Genomic DNA, 14,443 nt, shown 5'->3' with positions numbered 1-14,443 from the left:
TATACCTTGCTGGTGAAGTGGTTCAGCCATTCTGGGAGTTCCTCAAAAAGGCAGATCTACCCTATAACCCCACAATTCCACACCTAGGTAGGTATATACCCAAAATAATTAAAAATAGGTACTCAAACATTTAAATGTAAACCATATTCATAGCTGCACTGTTCACAAGAGCAAAAAGGTGAAAGAGCCCAAATGTCAATCAATGGATGCATGGGTGAACAAACTGTGGCATGCACACACAACGGAATCTTATTGAGCCACAAAAGTTATGAACTGATGCACACTACAACTTGGAGGAAGTTTGAGAACACTCTAAGTGAAAAGAAGCCAGACGCAAAAGGGCACATAGTGAATAATCCCATTTATATGAACTATCCATAAGAGATAAATCCATAAAGACAGAACACAGATTGGCGGTCGCCAGGGCTGAAGTGTGGAGGGGAATGGGGAGAAGTTGCTTAATGGGTGAGGGGTTTTACTCCAGAGTGATGGAAATGTCTGGAACGAGACAAAGGCACTGGTTGTGCAACACTGTGAATGTACCAAACACCACTGAATTGTTCACTCTAAAATGGTTGATTTACATTACATAAACTTCACCTCAAAAATTATTTTTATTATTTTTTAATTTAAAAAAGTTAATGAAGTTTTGGTACTGAAGGAAAAAAGGCACTTCAGTTACAAACCATCACAACATACTCAAGTGCACGTCTGCTCTCTCTCTCTCTCTCTCTCTCTCTCTCTCTCTCTCTCTCAAAATAAATAAGCATTTTAAAAAAAGACGATGGGGCACCTGGGTGGCTCAGTCGGTTAAGTGTTGACTTTGGCTCAGGTCATGATCTCGTGGTTCATGAGTTCAAGCCCCACGTCGGGCTCTGTGCTGACAGCTCAGAGTCTGGAGCCTGCTTCAGATTCTATGTCCCCCTCTCTCTCTGCCCCACCCCGCTTGTGCTGTCTTTCAAAAATGAATAAATATTAAAAAAAAAAAAGACGATGTATGACATAATTGTTCATTATGAGTGGGGAACATATTCCAAAGCTCAATGTATTATACTTCAGGTACCTCACTCACATACGTATTTGTTGACTGATCTGATGGGGCTAACATTTAGAAACTGGCATCTCATTTTTAAGGTACAGGTGGCTCATTTGAGTATAGTGCATGCTTGAAAATGAATTTCAACTTGTGGAAACACATACATAACAATGGCTTTTGAGCCTTCTGCTGGCAAACAGAGCCCTTCCAGTGTCCAAGGATATGGTCTGGTGTAAGGGAAAAACGTCTCTCCCTGCCACCTCATTCTAAACCCTCCCTTCCTAACTCCCAAGGCAGAAACTACAAATCACAAAGGGTAGGCTAAATCATGTTCCCCATATTTTAAGAAAGTATAGAGAGATACAAGTTTTAAAAACATTTCTATCAGGAAAAGTTACACAGTAGATCTCAGAGGTAAACGTCACAGAGGTAAACTAGGAGAACGCACTTAAAGGGGAACACCTCATTGCTCTGAAACAGATAAATGTGGTTACATTTTAACTATATGGTGCGAGGCCAGAAAAAGGTCATCAGTAAATACTTGCAGAATTAAAACAAAAGACCGACTAGGTGACAAATGAGGAGACCCGGTACATGCTCTAACTGGCCACAAAAGTGACTTTGGACCCGTCCATTAACTTCTTCTAAGCTTACTTTCCCCAAAAAGAAAAATCGCCTAAACTGCCTATAAAGCTCCATCTAGCTTTGAAATTCTGTGATTCAAGAAACAGAATGAAATTAGGGGTCAGACATTCATTTTCTAAACTATTTCAAATACTTTGTTACCTATTTGACAGGGAACTACTGTCAATCAACCAGTAAGGATCAGGGGGCAAACTGTGAAATCTGAAAATTCAGTAGGAAAAGCAGCTTTGGTTTATAACAAAACTCCTACTCTTCAGGCATGTGTGTATTACTGAGACAGGATACATTTATAATCTGTGTTTTTGCAGAACTACATCACATACTACACATCAGCATTAAAACACAAACAGAGCATCTGAACGCTTTACTACTTGACGTATCATTTCCACACATTCCATTTAAGAAATAACAAGAAGCCCCTTATGTTGGAATTCAAAGTGAATCAAAGAAACAAAAACAAAACTTAATTCCCTCTCCCAAATTTTTCTGCCACACTTGATGGCACGACGCTCTTTTACTATTTCTTTGTTTTCCCTTCAAGGTTCTGTGATGTTCATTTAATCCAGATCCTACTCTTAACCAAATTCAAAGGGGGTGGAGGGCATAGCTATGTTACTTTCCCAGACATCAGCCCCTTTCACCCTCAACCCTGCCACCAGCTGCAGAAGCTGTGGATGCAGCATAAACGCAGGCATCGTCATCACTGTAAATCAAAATATGTAGACTCACTGATTAACACAACTTGAGAGCTAGCTAAGATCTTAACAGTACTCTATGCCAACAATCTTATTTTAATTTTTAATTGTAAAACTAGTAAGTATTCAGTGAAAAAACATAAACCAAACTTCACAGAACCTTTCCCTTGTACTCTGCATCCTTAGGTAAGGTTCTTTCTCTTCCAGCTCCCACCCCCACTCTCTCGCCTTCCCTCAACCTACAGCTCTAATCACTGTTAAGTTTGATTGATGCGCTTTTTAATGTCAGTTTATTTATCTATAAAGTAGGGATAATAATAATGCCTACTTCACAGGATTGTCTTAGATTAATTTATTAGTTAATTAATTTAATACATGTAAATTGCTTAAGACAGTGCTTGTAACTTACTGCTATGATGTTACAAATGATGTTACAAAAGATGTTAGCTGCTATCAGATTTTAACCAATCCCAGACTGATGAATATTTAGGTTTTCTTAATGTTTCATTGCATCCAACGTTTTGATGACCATCCTGTTCACTTGACATGTTCATTTGACATATTCACAAATGTTCACTTGATATTTTTTTTTCTGCTGTGTAAATTCTTACAGGTGAAAAATACCAATTCAGACGCATACTCTTTCAAAATGCCGACCGATGTGCTCAAACCAGCCACCAAAAGTACTCAGCCCAGTGTACTCCATCTGATAGTGTGTGAGAGCATCTTCTTATTGTCTTCCACATCAAGCATTAATAATCTTCAACACTAGGTATTTATTAGTCTTTGCCAATCTAGTAGGAAAGGATGATCGATGTTTTACCTTCCATTGGAAGTTAAACACCTTTTTGTGTTTGGACTATCTGTATTCTTTTATTATTTATTTGCCTGTTTATATTTTATGGGGTAGGTCAAGAATGTTTTCTCCTGGGTCCACAGGAAAGGAAACACTTCCGTGCCTTATGCCCCATCCCAATTTGGGAATGTGATGAACAGACCTCTGCTTCCCGTCAATCCCAGCAGGATATCACTTTTAAGTGAGGTTCTCTCTTGTAGCACAGATTAATTGCTTCATCAAGATCCAGCTGCTCTTACTGCTCAGACATAAGACAAACTCTCCTCTTTCATTAAAACTTAGATGTCTTTTCTTGTCCATTCATATTCACAAACAAAACTGGTAACTGGTGAGAGCTCCGTTAGTATTTGGGTAGGTCACTATTCCACGTCCCCAGGAAAACCTCCTGCCTGCTAGTCTCATTAAGAGAAGCTGGCAGATCCGTTAAGGGATTTCACTTCCTGGTTGGGATTTCTTCCCCACCCCCGTCCAAGTCTCTTGTGGCCTTTTATTTTGTAAATGAAGAAACTGAGGTCCAAAGAGGTGTAGCACATAGAACCTGGGTCTGTTATCTCCTAATATTATGTTTTGCTACTAAACACTGAAACAGCCCCTTCCTGTGACTGCAGTCCTTAAATGCTTCCCCTGCTAATTCCCTTCCTCCATGAACTTCCGGGTTAGGGGTGAGAGCTGGTGATTGCTGCTTCCGAGCTATATTCCTTCTCCAACTCTTAGAAATCTGATTCCAGCTACTGGTGCAGAACTGAGGGGGAATGGGGGTAGGATTCACCTTAGCCCCCTTCATCCGGCACACTCCTATCCACCCTTCACCTGAAACTTCTCTACACCTGCAGTCTCTCTCCAGAACCACATGTCCCATCCCCCTAGATGGCTTACTCAACCATGCCTAATACAATTCTTCAATGTCAGTGGATCCTTTGGCCCCTCTCCATTCTCCCTATTCATGCACTCCTCCTTTCTTTCTTTGCCTCCAATCCAGCTCACGTTCCATATTCCATCATCCATGTCCCAATCCCTCCTGCCAAATTACTAAATCCCCTTAGTCCTTCTGCACTGTATTGTATCCACCTGGAAAACACCTAAGCCTTCAAGAATACAACAGCACACCTTCTTCATACCTCAGCTGAGTGTTGTAGGAGAAACTCCCCTAAACAAGGCACACGGTTCCACCATTAAGCCTGGCGACCAACAGCTTGCTGAACAATGCCAACAATCCTTTCTCTGGCCAAAGTGCCATGTGATTCTTCACAACTTCAAGCCTGCATTCTCTGCAAATCTCCACTCCCCAAGCAGATGGCCTTGCCTGGTAGAATGCAGAATTCTCATGTCAGCTGTGCTAAGTTAGTGACTTTCTATTCTACTCTGTGGTTTCCTAGACACACAGTTCCTTAGAAGGGAAGGAGGTGTGGACTGAGCAAGAATCCTGCCTATCCCCTCCCCTAAATAAGAATAATTCCCAGTTACATCTATGTTACTCATCAAACTTTCTGAATAAATGGTTCTGCTAAAAGGGATTTGCAAACATTTATTAGATCTACACATCCCACCCACGTGGGGTTTTGTGTAAAGAGCACCAATACATGAGCAAACAAAAGGACAGCTGCTCTGACTGCAGAGGAGACACACTACTGCTCAGTTTTCCCATAATTCTCCACCTCAGCCCTTTTTAGGAACCCTCAGGCTCTGAAGAACACAATAAAAAAAATAAAAACAAAACACAACATTGCTCTAGGCAAAATAGGCGCCTACACTTGTCTCCTGAACTTCCTGCCACTGAGTCTTTGTTCATACTCTCTCTTCAGCTTGGGATGTCAACAAATGAAAATTCCATGAGAATAAGAATTTGTTCCAAGTCAGTGACTTGAAGAGTACTGGGCACATAGTAAGTGCTCAGTAAAGACATGTTGAATGAATACTTTTCCTCCTAACCTCCTGTCAAAGTCACTCTTCAGTGTCAATGCAGATAGCATCTTCTTTAAAAAGTCTTCTACAGTCCTGCAACATAGAATTAGATTATGTGTCCTACAAATGTTGTAGGCAGTAGGCCAGGCATGAGGATACAGAATTTAAGACAGAGTCCCTGCTTTCAGAGGCACTCAGTCTGGAACTCTTATACCTACATGAGAGTCCTTATATTAATCTACTTTATATTCATGTATTTATTTACTTATTCAATAACTATGTGAATACCCATCACACGACAAACACAGAACTTGTATCTCCTATTCTCTTCTCTTCTAACTACCACAAAGGTGAGATTTAACAATTCTTGAACTGCATTTAAAATAATTACAGGGGCGCCTGGGTGGCTCAGTCGGTTAAGCATCTGACTTCGGCTCAGGTCATGATCTCACACTCCGTGAGTTCGAGCCCCGCATCAGGTTCTGTGCTGACAGCTCAGAGCCTGGAGCCTGCTTCAGATTCTGTGTCTCCCTCTCTGTCTGACCGTCCCTCACTTGTATTCTGTCTCTCTCTCTCAAAAATGAATAAATGTAAAAAAAAAATTTTTTTCAAAAACTGGATGGAGAGACAACTACTTTCCATATGTTCCTATATGGACACTAATATTAGAGCATGTATCATTTTTGGATTTAAAATATGAAAACTTTATTCTATTAAATATATAAAAAAGGCTTTTTTGTGTGTTTTAGTTTTAATATGGCATTCCTCAAATTCTGAGCATTTAACAATCATCCTACAAAATATAAACCACTCTGCTATACCAAGCCCCTTGATGAGGAAAGGAAGAAGGGCAGAGACGGTACATTAATGACTTCTCTTCTCACAGAAAGGCTCATATGGTGAGGGGAGAGAAGGGAAAGGGATAATGTTGAGGAGAAAAGATTTAAACACAATAAAGTGTTAATTAAAAAAAAATAAAATGTGAAAATGCAAATTATTGGCAGATTCCCAAGCTTCCTTAAAAAAAAAAAAAAGGCCAATTAACCCATATGTGTTAAATCATGTTTCCAATGTTTTTCTTTTCCCTGTTGGTCAGTATCGTAGTTGTGAGTCAAATTCCACATACTAGGGGCACCTGGGTGGCTCAGTTGGTGAAGTGTCTGACTCTTGATTTCGGCTCAAGTCACGATCTCACGGTTGCAAGATGGAACCCCATGTCGAGCTCTGCACAGAGTGTGGAGCCTGCTTAAGATCTGTCTCCTTTCCACCCACCCTTGGCACCCCTCCCCCATGCTCTCTCTCAAAAAAAAAAAAAAAAAATCCACATACTAAATCCCCTTTAGGAAATACACTGTATCAAGAACACCCGCAAACATTCTAAAAGCCTGAAGTCACTAGTTTAGAGCACTCTAGGGTGCTCTAGTATATACTAGGTGTATATACTAGGTGTCTTATATCCAGCACCGTAAAGGAATGGGATGGCTGCTATGATTCCTACACCCTGATATCTGCATAGCACTTTACAGTTTAAAAGCTCTTTGATACACATGAATCAAATGTTCTAGCTCATTAGAAAGCATTCGAATAAAATACATACACCTATCATAAACATATGCAACAAGTTAATCTCTGATCAACAAAAAGGTGGCAGAGCATGAATTTGAAATGTATGCTTATGAGCCATTATGAATATCGGTTACAACTGTATAGCAGATACCTAGGTATTTTCATAAAGGGAAAACTTTAGCTGAGAAACCACACAAAACCAAAAGCTCACTATAACTTTCATAAACAAAGATCAATTTCTTTGAACAAACTATACTCCAGTAGACTGTGACTAACAGTTAAGAAGTAATCCACTCACAGTTTTCTCCTAGTACATCAATAACAAACACGGAAAGAACACCTGGGTGCCTCAGTTGGTTAAGCATCCGACTCTTGATCTCAGCTCAGGTCATGATCTCATGGTTCATGAGATCAAGCCCCACATTGGGCTCCACGCTGTCAGTTCGGGGTCTGCTTGGGATTCTCTCTCTCCCTCTCTCTGCCCCTCCCCCCCCCAAAATAAACAGACATGAAAGAAATTTTTTTAAAAATAACAAACATGGGAAAATCTGGGCTTTAATCCTTGACAAATTATTTCTCACAACACTGGTTCCCCAAAGGGAGGAGGGAAATACTTGGTAAATCATGCAATGATGATTTTGCAAAAGGATTAATATAACTGTACTATTAAAGTTTGATTAAGATAATTTTTTTTAAGTTTATTTATTTTGAGAAAGAGATTGAGAGAGAGAGAGCGAGAGAACACAAGCAGAGGAGGGGCAGAGAAAGAGGGAGAGAGGCTTCCAAGCAGGCTCCATGCTCCAGGCAGAGCCCAAAGCGGGTCAATCTCAGGATAATGAGATCATGACCTGAGCTGAAATCAAGAGTTGAACACTTAATTGACCGAGCCACCCAGGCTCCCCAAAATAATTACAGTTTTAAAACTGAAAAACCTATGGAGTGCCTGGGTGGTTCAGTTGGTTAAGCGTCCAACTTCGGCTCAGGTCATGATCTCATGGTTCATGGGTTTGAGCCCTGCATCGGGCTCTGTGCTGACAGCTCAGAGCTTGGAGCCTGCTTCAGATGTGGTGTGTCCCTCTCTCTCTGCCCCTCACCCACTCACACTCTATCTCTGTCTCTCAAAAATGAATAAATGCTAAAAAAATAAAAAACTAAAAAATCTAATTTAAAAAAATCTAACTAGGCACTCAAAATAACACATATGCCAAAATGCCAAACACTAAAAATGAAAGACATATTTCTATTTACTTTTAGATATGGCAAAAATGAACAAATCATATGCTTTCCACTCACTGGAGGTATTTTACACAGATTATATAAGACTTTTTCAGGAAAACACTCTATATAAATGAAGCCAGTAAGGCATACTTTCAGATATTTAGGATAGTCCAAATAGACTCTTCTCTTAGAGAAGAGAATGAAAAATAGGTCTGTTCACAGAGAAACAAGACATCATAAAATGAATAAGAGTTCAAGTGTAAGACTCAAATGAGGTTAAGTAATAGCCAGAAAAGGCCACGTAAAGCACATCCACTTAAAACAGAGATCAATTTTGACAATAAGAGTGGGAATGAGAAGTCACATTAGGACACTCTTGAAAAAAAATGTTTAAATAGTGTTTTTAAATCTTATATGTAATAAAATATATAATAAAGTTCTATACGTAATAAAAAAAATAAGGTTATAATAACTATGTGCTTATTCTTAGGATGTAAAAACAGTGAATCAAATGTTGCGTCTGTGGCAAAAATTTTTCCAACAAACTGGATGAGAGCCGATTCAACATCATTTGATTTCCACAGTGCAATCATAAAGAAGGGTTTTTGGTTCCGGAGGGTTTTTTGTTATGTTTTTCCCCCAAAACAAAGGCTACATGAAGTTTCCCAAATGCCTGTCTTCATATATTTTAATATTCAGATCATCTCTTTTTAAATGACTCTAACTCAAGGTCATCTTTCTTGGCCTTCTTCTTCTTCTTTACTTTTTAACTTTTTCGGTACGGTAACATCCAAAAACCAGCTAAGGAGCCTATCCCACAAAGAAAGCAAAGACAGATGCACAGGGTAAGTGAAGTGGGGTTGTGGAATGGAAACTAATTCTATGACTGGCACATTAGTGAATATTTTGCTTTCCTATACAACTCTTCCTGTAACCTCATATTGGAGGGACTTGGATAATGAATTCTCCACTAACGAGAAACCCCTGTATTTGTATCCTTACTACCTGCTGAGATAACAAGAGGGGATGTACATCCTGGTCTGAATGTCTTAGGATATGTAAAATAGATCTCGGTCAGGACCACATTACAAATGATTTTTTTTAAATGCAATATAATACTGTACCAAGGTTGTCAGGGAGTTCCTTTTCATATAGAGCCTCTCCAAGTACTGTAGTCCCTCATCTTTCAGTAACTCCAATGGAAAATGGTGCAGATTCCTGTAATTTAAGAACAAATTCTTGTGCTTTTCCAGCCTTGCCACAGAGATCGTCTTACAAAGTTCAGATGCCATGACTGAATATATCCCATCAGGCACACTGCAGCACTACATCTTGTCAAAATTGGTCCATTTCTAAAGAGAACAAGAAAATTGAATCATTATGATAGTGCTCATAAGCACTGCCAAATAAACCAGTTAGCACACACAGCTATTAGCAGACACTAAAGAGAGCGTTACACATTTGATCCCTATATTTTTCCTTCGTAACAACTGAACATATTTAGGAGATGAGAGCAACTATTTAAATACTCTCACTACTTAAGCAATATGTACCACTTCGCAGCAACAGTCCTAACTGAAAAACTAGTTCTTGAACTTGAGATAGGAATGCCTAATAGAAGAGAGACTAGTTTCATAACATGCACCCAAAGAAAGCTTAAAAATCAGATAGAGCAAACCCATTTCCTTCTTGAGCTACCTCATTTTATGTGTAGCTTAAGGTGTTTCAAAAATATTGCTAAATACATACAAAACATCTAGACCACTTACAGCTTTACTTTCCTCATTTCTTACTATGTACAGAATATTGTCCTATATCCTAATTTTTTCCTTCTTTTACCTCTATTTTTTTTCCTTCTTCACTTTGTAGATTATCAGAAGCAGTAAAGAAACAGGTCCAGGAATATACAGTTTTATTATTTCAATGAAAGAAGAAACACTGCACTAGGAAATAAGAACCTTGTACTATTTTCTTACAATCTTTTCAGGCCTCAGTTGCCTAACATATACAAGGGAGACAGCAATTTATTGGTAAAGCCCAGAACCCAGAACAGATTAAATTCCCTTCTAGCTCTGAAAGTGACCGGGTAGGAAGAGAAATAACATTTGCCATCTTATCAACTAGGCACAGAGCAGAAACAAACTTCACAATCACTTAACTAACACAAGAGGAAAAAAACTCAGAGCTTCAACAATGTTGTCCAAGGTCAAATGGCTCATAAGGGATAAAAGCAAGGACTCCCCCCTCCCCACTTTGGGGTAGAGATGAGGGTGTCCAGTGGATTTCAAAGACTGGGTTCTTCACAGGATTCCAAAGGATATTAAGGAAATGCAAAAAACATTAAAAGGCTGAGTGAGCTCTGTGCAAAACCCTCATTTTCCTGGGCATCCGTTCTGGAACTCCCTAACTGAAAGTGCCTTTCAAAGAAAAAAATTTTTTTTCTTAAGAAAAACTATTTTCACTGGGCCTTAACACAAAGTTAGTGCAAAATGCAGTAACATAAGCGTTCCATTAGCAGAGTTTTGTAACTTTTTTGGTAATTTTCTATCATTTCCAAACTCCCAATTCCTATCTAGTATGAAAGCACTTGCCATTTCATCGAAAAGGGCAGACAACGTGGAATATTCAAGAATATCCCTGGTGCAACATAAGAATTCAAAACCTTCCCATACTGATTCTACCTACACACTTAACCTGTTTTTATGAGACATATGTCACTTTGAACAACATATTCCATCTTTCTACATCTTAATTCTCTGACCTGCAAAGCAGAAGGGAACTAAACCAGAATCGATGATTCTGTGTCGAAAGAGAAGTTTGCCGGGTTATTACTCACTTAAGTAGTAAAGTGGAAGCAGGTTAGATGGCTCACAAGGGCTGCAAACTTAACACATTTTGCTTTTCATCAGCAATCCGAATTCTCCCCAGTGTTTTTCATCCCTTAAATGGAAAGCTTTAAGTCATGAGTGGGTCCATCCTGCCATTCACCTTGTACCTCCAATTTATCTTAAGGCCAGTGGTTTCCATCTCCGAAATACATCTCAAGTCCATCCACATCTCTCCACCAGCCAAAACCAAAAACCACTCTCATCTCCGGCCAGAGCCGTGAGTATTACTGGTGTCCACTCTAGATACTTTCTAACACATTAACCACTTAGCAGTGGACCTTTAAAAATGTAAATCCCATGGTCCCTTCTCAGGGAAACTCACTCCCTAGTGCACACATATCAACTAAACACAGCCTTCAAACGTTTGTAAGAAAATCAAGCTCTTCCCAAGCATTGAGGGCTCCTCATAATCTGGCCCCCCCTCCCACCTCGCTTCTCCAGCCTTATCTGGAGATAAGATATACCCTTCCCTGGCTTCTCACCAAGCTCCTGGGCTTTTCTAGTCCTTTTTTCCTAGTCTCTTGGAAGAGTCCAACTCTTCACACCAGTTGCTACCTGTCCTCTTAGCCTGGAAAGCACTGTCCCATCAACCTTTGGGTTTCAAAGTAAAAATCACTCTTCTCCTGTTATTATTATTATTTTTTTTTTATATGGAGGCCTCCTCACGATCTGGAATCTAAATATTTACTGGTGTATCTATTGTCAATCTAGCCAACCGACTGGAAGCTCCTGAGGGCAGACGTCTTGCTCTTTCTTCACTCTTGTATACCCGCCTGGACACAATATCTAGCACAAAGCAGGTGCCCTCAAATGGCATGTAATACTGCAAGGTAGATTTTTTTTTTTCACTTTCTAATCTTTGGTCATCTTGTAGATACTACATCCTAAATGCTTGCTAAGTACCATAAAGATCCATAACCCATACAACTACGCATTGCAATAGACATTATTTACCCTGTTTTATACATAAGGAAACTGAGTTTCTCAGAGGGTAATAACTTGCCAGAATTCCAACCCAGGTGGACCGACTCCAAAGTCTGTGCACTGCCTTACAATATAGCCTTTCAGGCACTTCAGTGTTCAATGGAGCCTGTTTCTTCCATATTATTAAATTTAAGTAGTAGCCAACGCTTATACAAATGTGAGACTACAGGGGCGCCTGGGTGGAGCAGTCGGTTAAGCGTCCGACTTCAGCCAGGTCACGATCTCGCGGTCCGGGAGTTCGAGCCCCGCGTCGGGCTCTGGGCTGATGGCTCAGAGCCTGGAGCCTGTTTCCGATTCTGTGTCTCCCTCTCTCTCTGCCCCTCCCCCGTTCATGCTCTGTCTCTCTCTGTCCCAAAAATAAATAAACGTTGAAAAAAAAAATTAAAAAAAAAAAACAACAAATGTGAGACTACAAAGCAAAACTACACCCAAAATCCACACTCACTGATGAAGATCGAATAAGAGAATTCAGTGTAACCTAATTGCTTTCCTTCTGAATCCTGAAGGCTGGGATTGGGCTGCCTTTAAAACATCATTTCACCCTGCTAAAATACATCTGGCTACAAAGGCAGTGTGGGAGATAAAATCTACATAAATGAAATCTGAAAGGTGCCAATAAAAATGCTAATAGTTTTCCAAAACGCATTCATTGGCAAGATACAGCCTTTACCAAGATGGTTAATTTCTTCCACAAATTCCCTTCACTACCTCTTAATCTACTAACGATAAATGGGACACTTAATAATATTAACGGTATGCCAAGTGTACCTCCACAAATTTTCTGACATGTAAACACCAACCCACTTTATTTTTGTTTAAAACAAGTAATGGGGCGCCTGGGTGGCGCAGTCGGTTAAGCGTCCGACTTCAGCCAGGTCACGATCTTGCGGTCCGTGAGTTCGAGCCCCGCGTCGGGCTCTGGGCTGATGGCTCAGAGCCTGGAGCCTGTTTCCGATTCTGTGTCTCCCTCTCTCTCTGCCCCTCCCCCGTTCATGCTCTGTCTCTCTCTGTCCCAAAAATAAATAAACGTTGAAAAAAAAAATTTATAAAAAAATAAATAAATAAAACAAGTAAACAAATCCTTCCACCTTAAGAAAATCCACACATGTTAAGCAGGTGTGTGTAAAAGGAGACCCTCAGACTGACTTCCGTATTTAATTCAGTAGAATACCCACTCCAATTTTCTAATACTGGAAATTAGAGAATTAAAAATTGTATATTAAAAGGATTTGTAAAAGACTGTTTTCCCAGTAAGTCTTGGGCAAAACACCTGCCGCTTTGCCCGAGTTAACCAAACACTAAGGTCGTTACAGTTTGGAAGCAGCGAGCTCAGTGGCAGGGATTTCACAGACCCGATATCGGAATTCTGCAGCCATAGAGGGCGGGGAGGGCCCGGCAGCTATGGCGACCCGAGGCCGGACGGGCCCGCTCGGGCCAGGGACCACTCGCCGCTGCCCGGACGCTTCTGCCGGATCCAGCGTGCTGGCCGGGGAGCCGGGCCAGGGGGCCCTTGGCACGCGAGCCACCCGAAGCAACAGACGGCCGCACTCACCTCGGCGCCGGCGGAGCCAGCGCTCCGGGCGCAGGCGGCGCTGGACTGCCAACCGAGGGTCGGAGAGAGGGGCGGGGCGCCGACGGCAGTGGGCGGGGCGAGGCGAGGACGGCGGGGGGGCGGGGCGGGGCGGAACCCGAGCTCCTGAGAGTTGGGAGGGAAGACGGAACATCGCGATAATTCTCCCCTGTTCTCGCGGTTTCAAAACTTCTTGCACGAGATGTTCGTTTTTCAAGCGCTGTGCCTATTGGCCAAAAGCTCGGCTTCCTCCAGCCTGGCCTCGCCCGTAGCTTAACTTAGACTTCCGGCTCCGGCTGGGGTTTTGCTGTGCTGAGGGCACTTTTTCCCTTTACTCGTTGAGGGGGGGCAACCTAGCCCTTCCCAGCCTAGGGACTTGCCAATAACTGATTTGTTCTTTCATTCATACATTCATTCAGGGACTCGTGCACTTATTCATTGTATACATTGAGGAATTACAACAACAGTAGTAACACCGAGCGCTTATTGTGTACCAGGCAGCGTTCTAAGAGCTGTGCACAATCCCTTAAACCCTCACAGCAGTCTCATGACACAGGTACTAGTATCATACTCGTTTAACGAATGAAAATCTGATGTCTGGAAGGTTTATGTAATATGGCCAAGGTTAGTTATCAAGAGGTGAGCCTAAGCATGGGATTTAAGGGCTCACTGTGCGCGCTGACAGGTTCGTTCCAAAGATGAGGTGGGTAACCTAGTCTCTGCTCTTGAAATACCTAAAGTCTATTGTGTGAAACGGTTGCTAAAAAGGACACTAACAGCTTAGTAAATTAAATATTATGGCAGTTCCTAGAATGACTGAGTAGGCCGTCAATAAATAATTCTTCAAAATGAAAATTCCTATGTCCGCGGAAAGATAACATCAAAGGAAGAAAGCATTATGCTGGTAAAAATAAAAATAATAATAGTAACAATAATTCTAAACATTGCTAAGGAACATTTTAAAAACACTTATTTTTTAAATATGATGTTTGTTAACATGGCAACTTTCTGGAATGAAGGGTTTTTTACTTTTTTTAATTTTTTTTCAACGTTTATTTATTTTTGGGACAGAGAGAGACAGAG

General features: G+C 40.8%; 1 protein-coding gene across 4 annotated transcripts in view; it reads right to left on the bottom strand.

Annotated features, from left to right (window-relative positions):
• LRRC28 (leucine rich repeat containing 28) overlaps positions 1-14,443 on the bottom strand; it is a 152,652-nt gene that overhangs the window by 137,433 nt on the left and 776 nt on the right. For 2 of the 4 annotated variants that reach the window (XM_040493782.1, XM_040493785.1), the window contains exons 1-2: positions 13,343-13,442; positions 9,043-9,270 (exon numbers count right to left, since the gene is read on the bottom strand). In XM_040493782.1, the coding sequence (XP_040349716.1) occupies positions 9,043-9,210 (168 nt within the window). In that variant the 5' untranslated portion in view covers positions 9,211-9,270; positions 13,343-13,442. Of the gene's footprint in view, positions 1-9,042; positions 9,271-10,754; positions 10,859-13,342; positions 13,443-14,443 lie in introns of those variants that run through there. The other 2 variants (XM_040493783.1, XM_040493784.1) reach the window with 2 other exon arrangements.

The sequence above is a fragment of the Herpailurus yagouaroundi genome, unplaced genomic scaffold (genome assembly GCF_014898765.1).
Source record: "Herpailurus yagouaroundi ecotype Mexico unplaced genomic scaffold, PumYag 185, whole genome shotgun sequence".
Taxonomy (NCBI): Eukaryota; Metazoa; Chordata; class Mammalia; order Carnivora; family Felidae; genus Herpailurus; species Herpailurus yagouaroundi.
This window is presented reverse-complemented; position numbering and strand designations above follow the sequence as displayed.